The following is a 19,114-nucleotide window of genomic DNA, read 5'->3' on the forward strand; positions in this document are numbered from 1 at the left end:
ATGGAATTTCCCTTCCCACAGTTGGACCCCACTATCCCACAGACGGGCAAGATATGGCCCACAAAGAAAAGACCACCGTCAGGATCTACCACCCTAATCTCAGATATGCAGCTCAGCAGTTTCGCTTCAGGTCTGGCTGGGATGAGGCGATGCAGACCATGTTGGAGAGAGGAATGGAACAAAATTCCCCATCTGCATTAGAGGAAGGAAGCTGAAAATGAACAATCAGTATGAAGTCCTTCACCTGTGCATTAATTTTATTGTTAGGAATCTCTTCTCTAAGTTTTGCCAACTCGCCTCACTGCTGCTTTGCAGCACCCCCAGCTGTTCCAGTCCTGGGTTCACCCACAGTGTAAGTGCCATGCAGTGTAACTGCCCTGGCGTGGCAGCTGTGTTCCCTATGTATCATACCTCTGGAGTGGGAACTAGGGTTTGTCCCAGCACCTTGCTCTCCATCATGATGCACCGAAGTTAGTCCTCCATCAAGAAGGAGCATGTAGATGAGATCAGAATTTCTTTAAAGACACAGCATCAGCTAACAACAATAAATAATTGAGTTGGGGTCTCTGACTATCTGCAAGGGGTCTTGTCCAGTGCTGCATCTCCTGGGAGCAATGGGGCATTGAACTGTGCTGCTGAAAAGTGGAGCAACAGAGCCCAGCTCTTTAGAACTGGGATGCCTTTGTGCTATCCCCTGGCTCGTGTTGTGCAGCTGATACTGTGGGTCTTTCTTGTTAACATTGTGGTTAAGCTGGTTCTTGTTTCATTCTGATCTCAGCCTTGCCACAGCTTGGGCATGTGAAGCTGGGTGCAGAAAAACTGACACTCCTAGGAAGTGGGCTGCTGGTAGACATTTCCGTGACAACTTCGCTCATTTTGCGGCTGATCCCTGAGCCTTGTGACATACTCGTGAGGAAAACCACTGGCTACAGAAAGAGTGGAGATAAAATTTACCAACCTCCCATCAGACCTGAGCCTGCTGTGGTTGACAGCCTCAAAACTCTACCCCGCCTCCGCCTGGGTGACCAGGGGTTAAGCATACAACCTGCAATGTACCCAGTGAGCCAGACATTGCCAGTATAACTGCCCTCATTGGCTCTCTAATATGGGTTTCTTTCTTACTGCAAAATCCATCTAATCACTTCCTGCTCAAGCGCTTTGCCACTCTTCTGTTATTTGCTGAGTGGCTAGCCAGTGCAGAATCAACATTTACTCCCTACAAGAAGCCTGGATTCCTCATAGGCACCAGCCAGGATCTCCGCCTAGGGATGCTCTTTCTCACTATCAGCATGCAGTAGTGAGTGCTAAAAGGAGCACAGTTTCTTTTGCAGGGTAAGATTAATCTTACCTCTGGGTAAGAGCTTTTTCAAATCTTCATTTAACCTTTGCGCTTTCGCTAGTGATCGCTGGTATTTGCCTTTGCACTGAAGGGGGGTCAGCCTCTGAAAGCTTATCTGGGACCCATCTATCAGGGCAGCAGCATTTCTTGGGTGGAGCCCCAGCTCAGAATATGTGCTGTGCTTTTCATTTGGCTGCAGGTCTTGCTTCGTGCTGTGCAATTCAGAGTGGCTTGGTAGTTGACTAGCAGCCTGCTAAGGGGTGAATACACAGGGGAAAGCTCAGATGGGGACCAAAGAATGCCCTCTGGATTCTCCAGGGAGCCAGAAGGGGGATGTATTTCTTGTAAGATCTTTTTTTAGGACCCATTTTGCTTTTGTTTTTAAAGAGAACCTGAAATGCCTTCTGAGTAAATACGACTGTACATCTTTAAAGCACCAAGAAGGGATGGAAACTGCAGCTGAAAGAGAATTCAGGAACAAGAAGCCACAAAAACGCAACCTGGGTGTGGTATGAGTAATAAACACAGCTTTCTGAAGGCTTTGTGGCTGCCACAGTAAGTGTTTGTGGGGAGGGCATGAAGGGTGTGCAGGGGACTATGGGGTATATGTTTGTGTGTGCATAGGGGTCCTTGGCAATAGAATGGGGCCTAAGCTGCATGACTGAAGCCTTCTTATAACTTAAAATAAAATGGTTAATATAGACTTTCTTTGCATGTGCCTTTGGCTTTCTCTTGCTGTGAACTACATGAAAATTGCTTTGTAAACATACACTGCCTAGATCTAAATAAGCATCTCTGCATCCTAATCTAGAGCACAGGGCTTATACTGTGTTCCTCTGATGCTGCCCTGACATAGAATAGGGAGCGTGGCTTTCCAACTCTGCAGCATGATATTCCTGAGGAACTGTTAACTCTTTGCAGACAGCGCATATGCATAAGGCACTGCTGATAAAGGATGTTTAGCTTGAATTGGTCGTGGGTGTTTCCTTGCCTTCTCTTAGACTGCATGTAAACAAACCTTCAGTCATCTCTTCCTCTCCCTTTTCGCGTGTGTTCAGTGGGAGCTTGCACGGATGGGTCTGAGATCTACCCAGATATTTGTAAAGAGAGGGCTCAAAATGATGGAAAAAGAATACCAGAAATATTAGATTCCGGTGGGTTGGCCTGGTACTGTAATGGTTAGTGCTCAGCACTGCTATACAGCAGATCTTGCTTCATTCTCCCTGGCTGGGAGCGATGAGGCTGCACTGTGCTCAGGCCAGGAGAGCAATATTTACCGGAACAGCAGCTGTACATGGTGTGTGTGTGTGCCCAGGTTGTTGATCAGCGGGTCAGAGCCCATGCGCATGTGGATAGCAGTGGCTGGAGCACACCACAGCTTTCAGGAGATGTTAGGTCATACGCACTCATGCCCCAGTATGTGATGCAGCAGTGCACAAGGAACATACTGTTTGTTAGGCATGAGTTTCTCCTGCAAATATGTCCCCCTCCCCCTTTCCTACTTCCAAACAAAGAACTGGAGCAAACCTAATGCTCTTTTCCAATGAGGGCCTGTTGTTAATAATCTTATCTTCTTGGGCCACTTGATAGCTAGCCTGTACTGGGTACATTAAGACAAGGACAATGGTGTCCGTGTCCTAAATGTTGATATTCGTCCCCCTCCTTTATTGCTGAGTCCTAATGGACTCCACACAGTACATTTTATCTAAGGACGCCATCCGTCAATTGCAGGTGAGGTTATCTCCCAAATGTGACACACTGCTTAGCACACCCTGCTGGTCTGTACTCTCTAACCTGCTTTTACAACTCTTTGGTTATTTCCCTGCCCCAAAGACTATTTAAGGACTTGATCCTCCCGTCTGATGGGTGCAGGCAAGCTCATAGACCTGGGCTGAGTCCCACTGAAATCAGCAGGTCGTTGAAGGGACCCACCTGTATAGATACAGTTGCAGGTACAGGCCCTTGAATGGTAAAAGTCTTTGGGGCAATGACTGTGCTGCCTTCTGCACAGCACTGAATAAACTCTAGGTGTTCAACAAGTAAATAACGAAGTTTCACTGGGCAGAGGGTACTAGACCATAGATCCCTGGATGATGGTTTGGGAATTTCTAGGAGGGAGCAGGGTTGACAGGGATGGACTGCAAGTGAGAGGTCTAATTCAGCTGCAATATTGAATGAATTCTCACTCTTCTGCAGATCTCTACTCTTACAGGGAGCTCCTTTGATGATCTGAAGCATCGTCCTACCAGACATGGATATCTCAAACGCTATGGTCAGGAAGCCAGGCCTGTCACAGAACAGGCTGATGGGTGTGTTAGAAACAGATGACAGCATCCAGGAAAGTGCAGCTGGTAAACAGGGAGAAAGCAAAGGGGCCAAAGGAGGGAAGGAAGAACCACCACCCCTGGAGACTCCTTACAAGAAAGAGAGCAGTGACTTTGATCCAAAAATCAAGATTAACTTGAATTATCGACCAGGACTTTCCAGCAAGTAAGTAATTATGGGATCTGCCCTTGGGAAGCCTTCCATTACCAAGTGAAATTCAAGCTGGTGCCAGAAACTTTGCAAGAGAGTGAAAATGCACAAGTCCTGCATTCGTCCTGGGGGGGTGGTACACAGATGGAGAGGGATACATACTACCCCTTCCCCCCACACTCAGAGTGTGCACCTCTGTCTGGAACCAGAAAGTGCTGAGGCCAATACAAACAAACAAAAAGGGTTGGGGGAGTTAACTTTTTTTTTTTTTTTGGTCTTTGAGCTGAAAGAATTTGATTCTTTCTTTTGGCAAACTGCCGTGCCCATTGCTCTTCTTGCAGTGAAACCACGGCAGCTCCTGCATCGTGGGAGATTGGTACATACTCTCTTGTTGAGTGTCTAGAACATGGTTAACTCTTCCATTTCTCCAGTAGCCAAAAGGACGCAAATCGCTTTGAAAGAGATCGGCTCTTTGGTGCTGTCTTGAGGGGTAACCCAGAGGAGCTGGATGGTTTGCTTGATTACTTGAGCAGGACCTCCAAATTTCTCTCCAATTCAGAATATACAGGTAGATACAAGCTCAGTACTCTGGTGATTTAACACAGGCATGCCTTGATGGTGGCCCGCATAGCTCAAAGGGTTTGTTGCTCGCGTTGAATAAGCACCAAACCAAAAGTCTTTAGGCTCACAACTCCCCCTGCCCACAATACACCCTTCCACCAAATCAAAAGTTTGGACTCTGAACCTCTTGCAGCCACAAACAAGAGTTTGTGTGGTCTAGGGCTCGAGCACGGGTCTGGGTGCTGCTCCCCGCTGTGCCCCTGGCTTTGTGTCATGCAGATCACTTCCTTTCTCCGTGTCTGACTTTCTCCATGTGTGAAATGAAGCTAATGATACTTTTACCCGCCTGTGTGCAAAGCACTTTGAGATCTGGGGATGTAAAGTGCTAAGCAATATGGGTTTTTTTTAAGCTCTTTGCTTCTAGTGCAGGCTGGAAATACCATGAGAAAGGGATTTTTAATTTAATGTGTTTAATGCTACATTGACAGTTAAGTTCTGGGCAAGACGAAACTGATGGTGCAGTCATGTACAAAACACAATTATGCCCCGCTCCATGCTGTCTCTCTCTCTTCCAGATGCCAAGACAGGTAAGACCTGCTTAATGAAAGCCCTGCTGAATTTAAAAGACGGGACAAATGCCACTATCCCACTGTTGCTAGAAATAGACCAGAAGACTGAGACTCCAAGGCCACTTGTCAATGCTGCATGCACCAATAGTTACTATGCAGGTAAGGGTTCTCCAGCACTGTGTGACTGACTTTGAAGTCAACAATTAGCAAGGCAGCATCTATGGAAAATAACAGGAATTGGATGGATGCATAATTGATAGGATGTTGGAGTTCTTCGTTTGTGGAATGGGTATACTGATGGCCTGGACACAGAAAAGGGAGCTGGGCATTTCTGAGTTCTAATTCCATCTCTGATACCTACTTCTCTGGCCTTGAGCAATTCACTTAACCGCTCTGTGCCTCAGTTCTGTCATCTGAGAAATGGGGGTAATACTGGCTTATTTACACAGGATTATGGTGAGGTTCTGTTGTTAAGGTTTGTAAAGTGCTTTGGAGAAGCAAAAGGATTACGTAGTATTATTCAGTGAAAACAAGTTACATTTAAGAAATGAATGAGTTCTGCTAAGCGGATTTATCCTTTTAACAGCAAATATTCAAAAGAAACATACCTCTGTGTGCACGTATATTACCTTTATCTTTCTAGATCATTATTACTGCTTCATGGTCTTGAGGTCATGGGTCAGATCTGAGATCTTATCGTAACTCTAAGAGAAATTACACTGTCCAGCTCCTCGTAGTCTTGGGGGAGTTTGTGTCTGACAGCTCACATGCTCTGTGTCCAAACTGCATTTCCAGCGGTCGCTGTTGCAAAGTCAGCATTTGCCACAAGTTCCCTGCACACCGTATGTCTGGGAGTCCATGATTATTTCACCATATTGACAGTATTGCTGGTGGTGATTTGATACGTTGGTGGGGTTTTCTGGAAAGGCCTTTCCTGCTCCATCTGTCCATGGCACCATCGCAACAAGCTCTGACTGCAAAGCCTGTTTTCTTAGGTCAGACTGCACTCCACATTGCCATCGAGAAGAGGCACCTAGGTTTAGTGAAACTGCTGGTAGAGAATGGAGCCGATGTCCATGCCAGAGCCCATGGTGAATTCTTCAGGAAGAAGAAAGAAGGAGTGGGTTTTTATTTTGGTAAGCCAGCACTGCAGGCTCCGGCTTGCTATCTGGGAACCCTGCAGTATGTGGAGACACTGTCCCATCCTGGGTTTGCCCCTCCATGCATTTGGTGTAATCTCCTCCATCCCATAACCCTGGGTGCCCCGTCCTACTAAGGGCGCTAGACCTCTTCACCAGACTGAGCTCTCCTCTGCACCAGTCGGTGCTTGCCTCCTGCCGTTCAGCGGTGTGCACTTGTCCCTCTCGAGGGACATGGGACTGCTTCAGACCCCCCACATGTGTGGACTAAGCCCAAAAATAGATGGAGGGAGTGGATGCTGATGGCGTGCTGCCAAAATCTGAGTCTGGCAAAGTGGTCCAGCTGCTTCCAGAAGTAGCGAGGGATTGTTTTTCTGTACCAATTAACTACAAAACATCCAAGCCTGACTACAGAGATTCAGCCAGAAAAAGCCCACCACTGTTACAGTAACAAGACTCTGCAGAGTAAGATATAAATGTTCCTCCTAAAACTACTTTTTCTTTTTTTGTATTTTCCCAAAACCCTGCCTCTATCTCTCCAGGTGAACTTCCCCTCTCCTTGGCTGCTTGCACCAACCAGCTTGATGTGATAAAATACCTCCTTGATAACCCCTACCAGAAAGCCAGACTCCAGAAACAGGATTCCCTGGGCAACACGGTTCTCCATGCCCTGGTGATGATCGCAGATGACACTGAGCAGAACACTGAGTTAGTGAGCAAGATGTATGATGAAATCTTAAAGGCAGGCACGAAGATTAACCCAGCAGAGAAGCTCGAGGAGATAGTGAACCGGGCTGGGTTAACGCCACTGAAACTGGCTGCCAAGGAGGGCAAAGTAGAGGTAAACGCAATGAGAGTGGTTCTCTGGGCATGGCTAGAAATAGTGAGGACAGTGGAGTGAGTCCCCTGCCTAGAGGCTGGGTCTGATGTACGTGCATCCTACGTTACTGCACGTGAGACTCTCCAGCAGTGCCACTGCAGGAGGCATGAAAAAACCCTCTTCCAGACCCTCCTGTTAGGAGCTGTGCTGATGTGATCACAGCTGGGAGCTCCTGGGCTGGGTTGAGAGTTGTTACTCCTTTGACTGAACTTTTAGAAGCTGTTCTTAGTTTGCCTCAAGTTCTTGGCCGGATCATATGTGTGACCAAGAACATACCTGCAAAGTGTATGCAGGCAACAGGTTACAGGCTTGAAGACAACTCAAGTATGCTGGGAATTTCATTTTACATTCTAATGTATAATTAGTATAATAAACATAAACTTTCCCTTCAGATCTTCAGACACATTCTCCAAAGAGAGATCAAGGATCCAGAGTACCGGCACTTGTCTCGCAAGTTCACTGAATGGACCTATGGACCTGTCCATGTATCTCTCTATGACTTGTCCTCTGTAGATAGTTATGAGAAAAACTCTGTGCTGGAGATCCTTGCTGAGAGCAGTGACACACCAGTGAGTCCTGAAGACTTATTTAAAATCAAATATAGAATGGATTTGTCCAGTTTTTTATAGTGTTACCATAAATTATGTAAATCATGTAGATTAATTTGGCATTTCAGATTGTTCTATTTTAGGGGGGGAAATGTGTGAATTTGTTCATTTTTTAATGATGAGGAATTTACATATATGGTTAATGTTATTAAACCCCTTCAGCTTTGTTGCTAATCTGCAATAAGGAAGGAGTTTGGGACCTTTATATTCTGTTCCCTGATGTGGAGCAGTGACTCAGCCTGGGTCTCTCCAAGTACAGGGCTATAGGACTCGGGCAGTATCCAAGTCCAATAGGATGCCAGCGTCCTTTCATGCTGAGAGGTCCGATGAAAGACACATGCAGGGCTTCTGGCCTCTGAATTCCAACACTGGATGAAGAAGGCTTTATGGTGATTCTGGATCCCTGATGACGTGTTATTTTTTTCTTCCTTTCACCCTAGAATCGATACAAGATGGTGGTTTTGGAGCCGCTGAACAAACTGCTCCAGCACAAATGGGACTCATTTGCTGCCAGGAGATTTTACTTAAGTTTTTTCTCTTATTTTATATTCATGGCCATCTTCACGGTCCTTGCCTACCATCGTCCCCTGCAGTTACAGGTAGGGCTGGCTTACTTGGATGGGATGGAGTGAGCTTGAATGCTGGGGCTGTGGTTTAAGGGGTTTAAAGGGCTTTGGGTGGCTACAGCTCCCACTGCTGTCTTCACATTCTTGTTTTTATCTTGCAGTCTCCGTTTCCTACAGAGTTCACAGCTATCGGCTTCCTGCAACTCACTGGACAGATCGTTGTTTTCCTGGGAGGCTTTTATCTCATAATTGCTCAGGTACAAAGATATCTAAAAAAGAAAAGGAGTACTTGTGGCACCTTAGAGACTAACCAATTTATTTGAGCATAAGCTTTCATGAGCTACAGATGAAGTGAGCTGTAGCTCACGAAAGCTTATGCTCAGATAAATTGGTTAGTCTCTAAGGTGCCACAAGTACTCCTTTTCTTTTTGCGAATACAGACTAACACGGCTGTTACTCTGAAAGATATCTAACTTATCTGCTCTGAAATAAAACCACCACCCCCATGGCATTGGTACACCACTCTTATTTATTTCCATAATATCATAAATGTGCACAAAGCTTCACAGATAAATGGAAGGAGAGGTTCCTGCCATCAGGTGCTTGCAATATAAGCAGGATATAGCAAGCAAAGGATGACACAAAGGGAGGATTAGTAAGATGGACACAACGTAAAAGGTCACAAGAGGGGTTTTATGTTGTACAATAGCAAATGTACATTAATGATTGGATAGACTATATTAAAAAGACACATACAAGATCTGTGGCTCTGTTACTATTTCTTTATTGGCTCTGTGTTACCAGGAGCCCTTTTCCATCCCTGAAGAGGGATAGTCTGAATTTTTCTATCATTGGAGCAAACGGTATAAATATAAGAGCTATGAAGAAACCATTCGCTGTGCAGTAGATTATCCCAGCAGGGGCTGGACTCATATGTATCTTGCTGCGTTAAGGAACTGTCCCTGTTGATTTCTCCCTTTTCTGATAGGGTCTGTACTTTTCGAGGAGATGGCGGAACCTGAAGAACGTGTTCTCCGATGGCTGCATTGAGGTCTTTCTGTACGTTCTTTAGGTTGTGGGAAAAGAAAGTTAATATAAAATCAAACAGCTGTTAAGAGGCAACTGAACTAGCAAGAGGTAGCTAGGCAGGTGGTGAGCAGAAATGACCCATTCTCTCTCACAGCATGCTTGTTCTGCTGTTATGTCATCTTTCCAACCAACTCTTTGCTTGTTTCTTCCACTGGTTGCCTCTTGTCATAACTCTAGATTGTGAGCTCTCTAGGTCTTTCTCTTTTTTTTCATCTGTACTGTGCCTGGTGCAATAGAGCCTTGACCCTTGATTGGGGCATCAAGGTGCTACTGTAATACAGATGATGATAACATGAACTCATATGTGGAATTGCTCATTTAGTGACTGAGATTTGGCGATGTGGCCTAGTGGACAGAGCACTGGACTGGGATTCAGGAGACTTGGGGTCCATTTCTGGCTCCACCAGTGGCTCCCATTGAAGTCATGGCCTTGGGCAAGTCACTTCATCTTCCCGTGCCTCAGTTTCCCAGTCTGTAAAATGGGATAATACACTGACCTCCATTTGTAAAGCACATTGAGATCAATGGTTGAAGATCGCTGTATGAGAGCGAGGTGTTTTTGTTAAGGGGAAGAGACTTTATAATTTTCGTGTGTGTGTGTATATTTCTATATGTGATGGGTCTGATTCTCTCCATTTTTACACCAGTTATACACGTGTAACTCCACTGAAATCAGGCCTGGTATATGTAAATGTATCTGGTGAAAAAGAGATGAGTCAGGCCCAGTATATCTGAGATTTTCCGTAATGTGAACTTCACTAGTGTCTAATGAATCTGCAATATACTTGTGCAGAAAGTATGTTACAGATGGATTTAGATACTAACTCACCTATAACTACAGGATCTGATTAGCTGCCACTTTATACCCCATTGGGTAACCTTGCAAGATGCAGCTGGCTGTGCCCAGTGTGGCACAAAAAGGATTTGGCGTTCAGACTTTCAGCTCACTGTGTGACTATGATTGTTTCCTCCCCTTCCCCCAGCTTGCTCCAGGCAATCTCGCTGCTGCTTTCAGCTGTCCTGTATATTGTGGGTTCAGAAGACTATGTACCGATGATGGTATTCTCCTTACTGCTGGGATGGGTGAACATGCTGTACTACACTCGGGGCTTCCAGTGGACTGGGATCTATTGTGTCATGATACAGAAGGTCAGTATGGAGCAACAGCCTGTAAGAGATGGTCAGGGATATCAGGCATTGTTCAAATGCTGCAGTTTCTGTTCTCCCGTCAGGACCATCAGAAACATGAAAGGAGCTAATACTTAGGCTGTGGACACTGAAATTCCATCCCGTTTGAGTAAATGTATTCTCTCGGCGGAGGTGGGATGCTGCATGGGGCAGACCAGTGGCTCAGTTTGCAGCAGGTTTTCAAATATTGGCTCAGGTGACAAGAAAAAATGAGTTTGTTGGGACTCATCCTGGTCCCCCACAGTAGCTGACATTTGCCTGCCTGTCACAACCCTCCCTCCCCCGCCAATAAACAAAGCACAACACAAAACACAGAGTGCGAGTCTGTTCAGGAGATGTTTCCTAGCATTGGAAAGTCTGGATTGAGGCACATAAGCAGATTTGTGTGTGCTGCTCAGGATTGGAGAAGCAGGGGATGCTCCATATCAGAGATGAGGTACATCAGCAATGGGGGGAGGGGGGGAGTGAAAAAGAGAGGGGGAGGGAGGGCTGGCATAGCCAGATGTGTTGTAGCAGTTCACAGCCCTGAGATGAATTTATAATAAAAAGAGAAAAAGTGTATTTTCAAAGAACAGAGAATCACAGATTCAAGTGACCAAGAATTATGGAAACAGATGGTTATAATAAAACAGAAGCATAACATGCATCTAAGAGACTAATCATAACCTTGACAGGCTACTCTCCTGTATCTCAAAACATTTCTCACAGTCATGCAGAGCCCTTATGCAGAGCTTGCTGATCTTCATTCAATTCAGGATCCAGGTTGTTGTGATCCACCCCCCTCTGCCAAGGATGTTCCTCAGTGAAATAGATCACAAAATGTCCTTTTTTTTTCTCCAAAGTTTGTCGTCCTTTCGAGAGGCAGGAAAGCCCCTGGTGCTCAGATTCCTGTGTGCTCTCCCATGTTTGTTTCACCCCCTCACCCCACCAGTCAACTTGGTGACTTCATATGCAAATAGCACTTCCTGTGTGTTGGTTTAAAAATGCTTAATTTACATGAGAGACAGGGCGGATAGGTCTGGTGAAAGCTGCTTATCAACCCTGCCTGGAACACAGATTCTAAAAATATTTTCCGTATATACGTACAACTTTTAAAATAACACCCGTACTTGCATCTCTCAATGCTTATGGTGACCAGTATGGCCTAAGCTTTCCTTTGGTACCTCACACAACATTCTTTATAGATAAATACAATGACAGCAATGAGTTAGGTGTACTGAGTTTGTCAGGCCTAATAGGAGTTGGTGACTCGGAGCAGTGAACCACCAGTGGGCCTCTGTATCACATCCTCATCTATTGAATGGGAGTAATAATACTTCCTGACCTGCCTCCCTTGCGAGGGACTGTGAGGATTAATGAGTTAATGTTGCCGGAACTGGTGCAGAGCCAAATATATTTATTTGATAGGTGCGCTAGTTTCCTGTTGTCCTGGTAATTTTGTGCTGTAAAAATATCATGTGAAGTTATTGGTGATTAATAACGCTGCCTTTTGCTCTGTCTCCAGACCATCCTGAGGGACCTGCTGCGTTTCCTCATGGTTTATGTGATCTTCCTCTTTGGCTTTGCAGCAGGTGAGGATTGACTCAGCACTGTGTTACAGGCAGAGCTGCCAGGAGGAGACTTGCCAGGAAAGATTAATTGTTCTGCTTTCGTTACAGCTCTGGTCACCCTCACAGGGGATGCTCCTCCAACTTCCCAGAACAAGTCTGTTACCCAAGAGGATGGCGATAAAGGCCACGTTGTGTACAGTGGGTTGCTGAGCACCTCCTTGGAGCTCTTCAAGTTCACCATCGGCATGGGGGACCTGGAGTTCCAGGAGCATGTGAAATTCAAATACTTTGTCCTGCTGCTGCTGCTGCTGTTTGTGATCCTGACCTACATCCTCCTGCTTAACATGCTGATTGCTCTGATGAGCGAGACTGTCACCAGTGTCTCTGGTTACAGCAAGAGTGTCTGGAAGCTGCAGGTATGTCCGTTGCACCACTCACCTGGTCTCTAATATAGGCCTTATATTATGTGCTAAATGTGGGCCTGAGAGAGCCATTTGCAACAAATTCTCTCCCGCTGTGCATGCACTGGGATATCAGATTTGACGCACGTTTTCACTGAGCTCTAAAGTTTTATTTAAAGTAGTAAAAGTGTAATGAGATTTTTCTCTCTCCACGTTTCTATAGTACCCATCACCTTAGTATCTAAAGTGCTGAGATATCTGCCTTCCAGATCTACTTGTAAAGACTGTGACCTCTTTACTGGGTGGGACTGTACATTTTAAGTGCTTCTTTGTCACTTCCCTGCCTCTGGGAGAGAAGAGGAAGTGACGCTGTGCTGTGGTGCTTGTTGAGGGAAATTAACAGCTGAGTTTATTGGGAGATTTATTCCAACTCCTCAACCTGGGAGAGCTGATTCTGGTCTTCCAGAGGCTCCATGCAAGCTAGCTCTCCTCGCAGATTGAGTGACAATAAAACACTGGATAAAACCCCGACAGCATCACAATACTTTCATTGGTTGAGCATACCCTGGGAGCAAAACCATGTTAGGAGACAGACGTTTAACCCTTTTGCAGGTGTCATGCCTTTGTTACTTGAGATGTTTCTGTTCTCGTGTGTGGGGCTCTGTGAAGATTTGTCTGTGTTTTATACCTTCTGTTGGCTTAGCCCAGTTTGGAGGAATTTCTAATGCAGTTAGCAGCTCCTTCCTTGACTTGTAAGGTGATGCTAGGCTGTGCTTAGTCAGTCTGGGAGCTAGAGAGAACTACAGGATCTGTCAGAGTCCAAAATCCTCTTTTATACTGATGGCAACCCAGTCCTCTCTTTTGCTCTATCTAGAAAATTGCAGAGTTTAGAGTAATTTCTTAAGCCTACAGGCCTAGGAGACTTTAGGGTATGTCCTGACAGCAGTAACAGCCAAGGAACATTCACAAAAGTGCCTTTCCCAGTCATGACACTGGTGGATGGGGAAGACTTGACTGGAACTTAGGCTAGCTCCGCGACTGGGTTTTGGCTGCACCAGTTCTTCTCTAACACGGACTTGTACCCTCAGAGAGCCATTGCCATTCTGGAAATAGAGAAGTCCTGGCTGTGGTGCCCAAGAAGAAGGCAGAGATCTGGCTGCTTCTTGTCTGTGAGCCTTGATGATAAGGAAGATCAGAGATGGTGTTTCAGGTAAGATAGAAAGTGGAGGCAGCTGCCCACATTCTGAATTCTGTGTGTTGGCCTTGTGTGTGAATGGGGGAGCCTGGTTTGTTCATATCTGTGTGTATGTATCTATATGTATGTATATGAATGAGAAATGCACCTATGGACACTCAATTATCTAGGTTTCAGAATAGCAGCCGTGTTAGTCTGTCTTCGCAAAAAGAAAAGGAGGACTTGTGGCACCTTAGAGACTAACCAATTTATTTGAGCATAATCTTTCGTGAGTTACAGCTCACTTCATCGGATGCATAGAATGGAACATATAGTAATATACACACAGATAAGTTGGAAGTTACCATGCAAACTGAGAGGCTAATTAGTTAAGATGAGCTATTATCTGCAGGAGAAGGAACTTTTATAGTGATAATGAAGATGGCTCATTTAGACAGTTGACAAGAAGGTGTGAGGATACTTAACTTAAAGAAATAGATTCAGTATGTGTAATGACCCAGCCACTCCCAGTCTCTATTCAAACCCAATTTAATGGTATCTAGTTTGCATATTAATTCAAGCTCAGCAGTTTCTCCTTGGAGTCTGTTTTTGAAGCTTTTCTGTTGCAAAATTGCCACCCTTAAATCTTTTACTGAGTGGCCACAGAGGTTGAAGTGTTCTCCTACCCGTTTTTGAATATTATGATTCCTGATGTCAGATTTGTGTCCATTTATTCTTTTACGTAGAGACTGTCCGGTTTGGCCAATGTACATGGCAGAGGGGCATTGCTGGCACATGATGGCATAGATCACATTGGTAGATGTGGAGGCGAACGAGCCCCTGATGGCGGGGCTAATGTGATTAGGTCCTATGATGGTGTCACTTGAATAAATATGTGGACAGAGTTGGCATTGGGCTTCGTTGCAAAGATAGGTTCCTGAGTTAGTGTTTTTGTTGTGTGGTTGCTGGTGAGTATTTGCTTCAGGTTGGGGGGCTGTCTGTAAGCGAGGACTGGTCTGTCTCCCAAGATCTGTGAGAGTGAGGGATTCTGCCCCCCCATCTGTGTGTGTGTGTGTGTGTGTATGAGAGATGCGGGTGGGGGGAAATCAAGACATTACCCTGCTCACTCCTAGATAATCGAGTATCCATTGGTGCATTTCTCATGCTCCCCCATCACCTTTTGTATCTAGGCATCATGTAGTGCTGGTACTTCTACTGCCTTGTGTTACAGCCAGGAGACTGTCCTCCTCTCTTCCACGGCCCCTTTCTCCTGGAATGGGGCCCTTTGACCTGCAAGCTGGATCCTGAAAGGAAAGCAGCTGGACTCAGTCTGAGTGGTTTGTCAGTTGCAGTGGAATTACCAAATCAAATTCCCCCTGGCCTTGCCTACGCTGGTACTGTACTATTTCCAGCATTGGTTTTGGATGCATGCAACTCCACTGATGTTCGCAATGCTGGATGCTGTGGTGTAGTCAAGCCTCAGGCGTTTTGCTTGTCGTCTTGCGCTACTCCTGAGGAGGTGAAACTGCTGGCATCTCCTCTACACTTGCGCTTCCACTGGTGGTACCAATGGTGGAGCTGTCCCAATGCTAGCCCAGCTGTGGGAAGAGCACTAATGTCGACACGCCCTCAGTTTTCTGGCTGTGTGAATGCTGCTGCTAACCCTCTGCAATGTGCTACGTGAACCACAAAGTGGCAGCACTCCCTTTGTTCATGTAAAGCGTGGGAGACTGGGACCTGGAATACCCCTTATCCTCATTCAACAGGGGGAGCCAAATCTGGAGCGCTCCGATAATGACACCAGGACCTTATGAATTGCATTGTGTCATTCCATGCGTAGGGACTTTGCTGTGGGAAAACTCCGTTAGTTAAGTGCCCCCCCCCTTCCAGGCACTGGGGTGTTAAACACCGGCACTGTTCACAGCACAGAGGAAGACACAGAACTAGCGCACTCCACAGGGCGTACGAGCTAAATAAGAACTCCCTTGGCAACAAAGCCGCTCCTGATGGTGCCGCCAAGTCATTAGTGCTGTGGCGATAAGACCACCATCCATCGGAATAAGAAAAGGAGGACCTGTGGCACCTTAGAGACTAACCAATTTATTTGAGCATGAGCTTTCGTACAGCTCACTTCATCGGATGCATACCGTGGAAACTGCAGCAGACTTTATATACACACAGAGATCATAAAACAATACCTCCTCCCACCCCACTGTCCTGCTGGTAATAGCTTATCTAAAGTAATCATCAAGTTGGGCCATTTCCAGTACAAATCCAGGTTTTCTCACCCCCTCACCCCCCTCCAAAAAAACACACACACAAACTCACTATCCTGCTGGTAATAGCTCATCCAAAGTGACCACTCTCCCTACAATGTGCATGATAATCAAGGTGGGCCATGTCCAGCACAAATCCAGGCTTTCTCACCCCCCCCCCCTTTTTTCCCAAAAAAAAAAAAAAGGGGTGGGGTGGGGTGAGAGAACCTGGATTTGTGCTGGAAATGGCCCAACTTGATGATCACTTTAGATAAGCTATTACCAGCAGGACAGTGGGGTGGGAGGAGGTATTGTTTTATGATCTCTGTGTGTATATAAAGTCTGCTGCAGTTTCCACGGTATGCATCCAATGAAGTGAGCTGTAGCTCACAAAAGCTCATGCTCAAATAAATTGGTTAGTCTCTAAGGTGCCACAGGTACTCCTTTTCTTTTTGCGAATACAGACTAACACGGCTGTTACTCTGAAATCCATCGGAATGGATGTCACTGGGATGCCACAGATGCAGCCTTGGTACGCAGCTGTGTGGTCAGTATGTTTTGCCCCAGTGCCTCATTGTCTACTGGCTGATGGGGGAAATTGTTCTATTTTCTGTCTCCAGAGTGGAGGAGATTAACTGGGCCAACTGGGAAAAGGAGCTGGGAGTCATCAAGGAGGATCCTGGGAACTCCAGAGACTTGGAAATAGAATCCCTAGGTAAAATATCCCAGGGCTGAGCAGAGGATGTCAGCCCCTTTTCTACTACCTGCTGGGCAAATGCTTTATGCACTTTGCCTGTTATCTCTTTGGTGGACTCTGTGTGCCAGAAATTTCAGGTGGATTTGCCCTCACCCCCGATACACCCTGTGAAACTGCTGTCTATCAAGTGTCTTGCAGCCATCGCACCTTCATTTGTGATCTGGTCAGCGTGCACAATCCAAGTAAGCTTGGGTCTGTTCCATACTTGAATGGAGGACGCCTTAAGAAAAATAATGTTCTGCAATAAACACTGTTGAGGATTCAGTTAAGTGCCTTCAGGTCCAAACTAAATCAATGGCCCAGGTGTTTCCTTTTATGGGAAATGTAAAACTAAGGTCCAGCCCCAGTGTGGTGTTAAAGGTCCCAGGGCACATTCAGCAAGAGTCGGGGTGTTAACCTTGGCATCGTGGCCAAATTCTAACTTGTAGAATCACATTCTACTTGCCTGAACATCCTCCGCACTTTCAAGTGGATACAGTCCCATCCCCCTTCACCACCTCCTGTCTTGAGCTGTGGTGCAGCATACCTGTGCGTGGTTAAGGAGCCCTACACTGAAAACAGAGATTTGTTCCTTTCAATGAAAATATATTGTTTGCTTAATCTGCCAGGTCTTGTGTAGGAGCCCCATCAGGATTAACCTGACCCTTTCACTGTTCCATCTTTGGTTGGTCTCCAACTGCTGGCCTAAAGGGAGTGGGATGGGGAGGTTTACAGCACTTCAAAAATGCCTCAAATAGAATTTTTTTAGTTTTATGTAAACCTGCAATAGCCCTAGGACCAGCTCAATACCCTCTTCCTTATCTTTGTCATCTCCCTACTAACTAAGGGCCACCATTGTTATGTCTCGTGTTACAGTGAAGAGAGTGCGGGACAGGATGTCACAGGCGCAAGCAAACTCAGCAGAACTGGAGGAGCAGTTGCCATTACATCCCATCAACCAGTAAATGAGAGGAGGCCACTAGAAAAGGACAAGCCAAGAGACTGTAGCATGTTCTCGGCATTGGGATCCCGTCGTTGCTCCCATCTGTAACGGAATTCTTCATTCTATGGTGCCACTAATGTTGAGATGGAAAAGTAATCTGTATTAACATGTCTCATCAAAGACTGTGTTTCAGTCTGTGTTTTGTGCGTACGAAGTATTTCCTTTGAAGAAATAATTTCTGTTCAACTTCTTCTGCCTGATACTTTCTTCCTACAATGCTTAAAAAGAGGATGTGTGTGTGAGAGAGATTGGGGGTGTGTATCCTCGATGGGATGGTTTTGTAATTGAAGCCTCAGGTTTGAAATTTCTCTCTGGAAGGCCAGGTTAAAATTTCATTTGAGTCAATTTAGCCCTTCATGCTTGTGAGACAGGAAAACTTAGTTCCATGCAGCTCAATATGTGTAGAACTTTTGGATGATACTTTTCCAACCACAGGACCTGTCTGCTGTGTACTGACAGTATGAGATACCAAGTACTTTTTGTGAGAACAGAACTTTGTCCTAGTGTTTGTGGCCAGAAAAATGTTCTCTTCTGCACTGTTATCCTCAATCCCACATGTGACTGCATTTCAGGCAATCTATCTGGGAAGTGCTTTGGAATTAAAGGTGTATAAAGCATTGTTCAAAGTTTCTGATGGCATGAGGTTGGCTTGTATGCAAGACAGTGTGTGTCACTTTGGGAGGTGTGTTAAGAGGTATTCAAGCTGAAACATTAAGCTCAGTGCTACGGCTTCTGTCATAGCAAAGGTAGCAAATCTTGGCATTTTGACAGCCTCAGAACCATTAACCTGTATCTGAACGGAAGGTGGCAAAGTCACTTGAAAGTTGTATGCTTTGCTAACAGCTGCACTCCAAGCTGTTTCTTATTGAAACTGTGACTTAGAAATGCAAATATATATGGCATCCCTTCCCCACAGGTGTGCTCTTCTTCAAATGAGAGCTGCTGAGCACTGCATATCAGAGCTTCTTGAAGATGCAGGGGCTAATACAACCTCTGCCATTTTCACCCTTCTTAAACAACTTCCTGTTCGCTTCTGTGGACTTCTGTCATGCTCCAAATGGTTCCTAAGTTTATGTTGATTTTCACATGCTGACCACCTCAGACAGGGTGAGACGCATGCTGTGAAATTCTGCTGGAAAGCAGGAAGAGAAATTTAGTCCTCTGTATTAAAAAAAAGTGGTAGCTTGAAAATTTTCCATATGGTATCCAGTGCACCAGGGACGTTTCACTGAAAGAGTTTGTCTCAGGGGTTTCTAGAGCTCCACATACACACTCCTGGAGCGGGAGACCCAGGAGTGGAGGAGCACAGGGGATGATGTGCTCTGAGTCAGGGTTGGAGAGTGTTGGCAGAGTTGGGCGCAGTCTCTGCTTGCCCTAGGCCAGGCTCAAACCAGTGCTATCGGACCCTTGTTTTCATGAGCACTGAAATGTGACAGAGACCTCCAGCCAATTCCCGCATCCATCTTTGAAGTTGTAAATGCATCATCTTGGTTTCCAATGCATCTTTGATCAGAGGGAACAGCCAAAGGCAATGTTCAAAGAAGCATTTTAATACTAAAATGTTGGGGAAAGTGAGTACGT

The 19,114-nt window shown here is 45.7% G+C and overlaps 1 protein-coding gene across 2 annotated transcripts; it reads left to right on the forward strand.

The window, feature by feature from the left end:
* Positions 1–1,018: 1,018 nt before the first annotated feature.
* On the forward strand, positions 1,019–18,162 carry LOC311532329 (transient receptor potential cation channel subfamily V member 2-like). Of its 2 annotated transcripts, none has more exons than XM_084650692.1 (17): positions 1,019–1,332; positions 1,727–1,894; positions 3,536–3,829; positions 4,249–4,382; positions 4,951–5,103; positions 5,940–6,080; positions 6,626–6,924; positions 7,356–7,532; positions 8,012–8,170; positions 8,299–8,394; positions 9,126–9,196; positions 10,210–10,375; positions 11,919–11,985; positions 12,073–12,380; positions 13,454–13,575; positions 16,415–16,509; positions 17,407–18,162. In XM_084650692.1, exons 3-17 carry the CDS (start codon positions 3,591–3,593, stop codon positions 17,493–17,495), a joined length of 2,316 nt encoding a protein of 771 aa, XP_084506818.1. In that variant the 5' UTR covers positions 1,019–1,332; positions 1,727–1,894; positions 3,536–3,590; the 3' UTR covers positions 17,496–18,162. The 2 variants fall into 2 exon arrangements, with proteins under 2 accessions (XP_084506818.1, XP_084506817.1); XM_084650691.1 differs by having other exon boundaries at positions 1,020–1,332; positions 4,246–4,382.
* Positions 18,163–19,114: the final 952 nt, after the last annotated feature.

Source organism: Lepidochelys olivacea (genome assembly GCF_965140295.1).
Source record: "Lepidochelys olivacea isolate rLepOli2 genome assembly, chromosome: 17".
NCBI lineage: Eukaryota > Metazoa > Chordata > Testudines > Cheloniidae > Lepidochelys > Lepidochelys olivacea.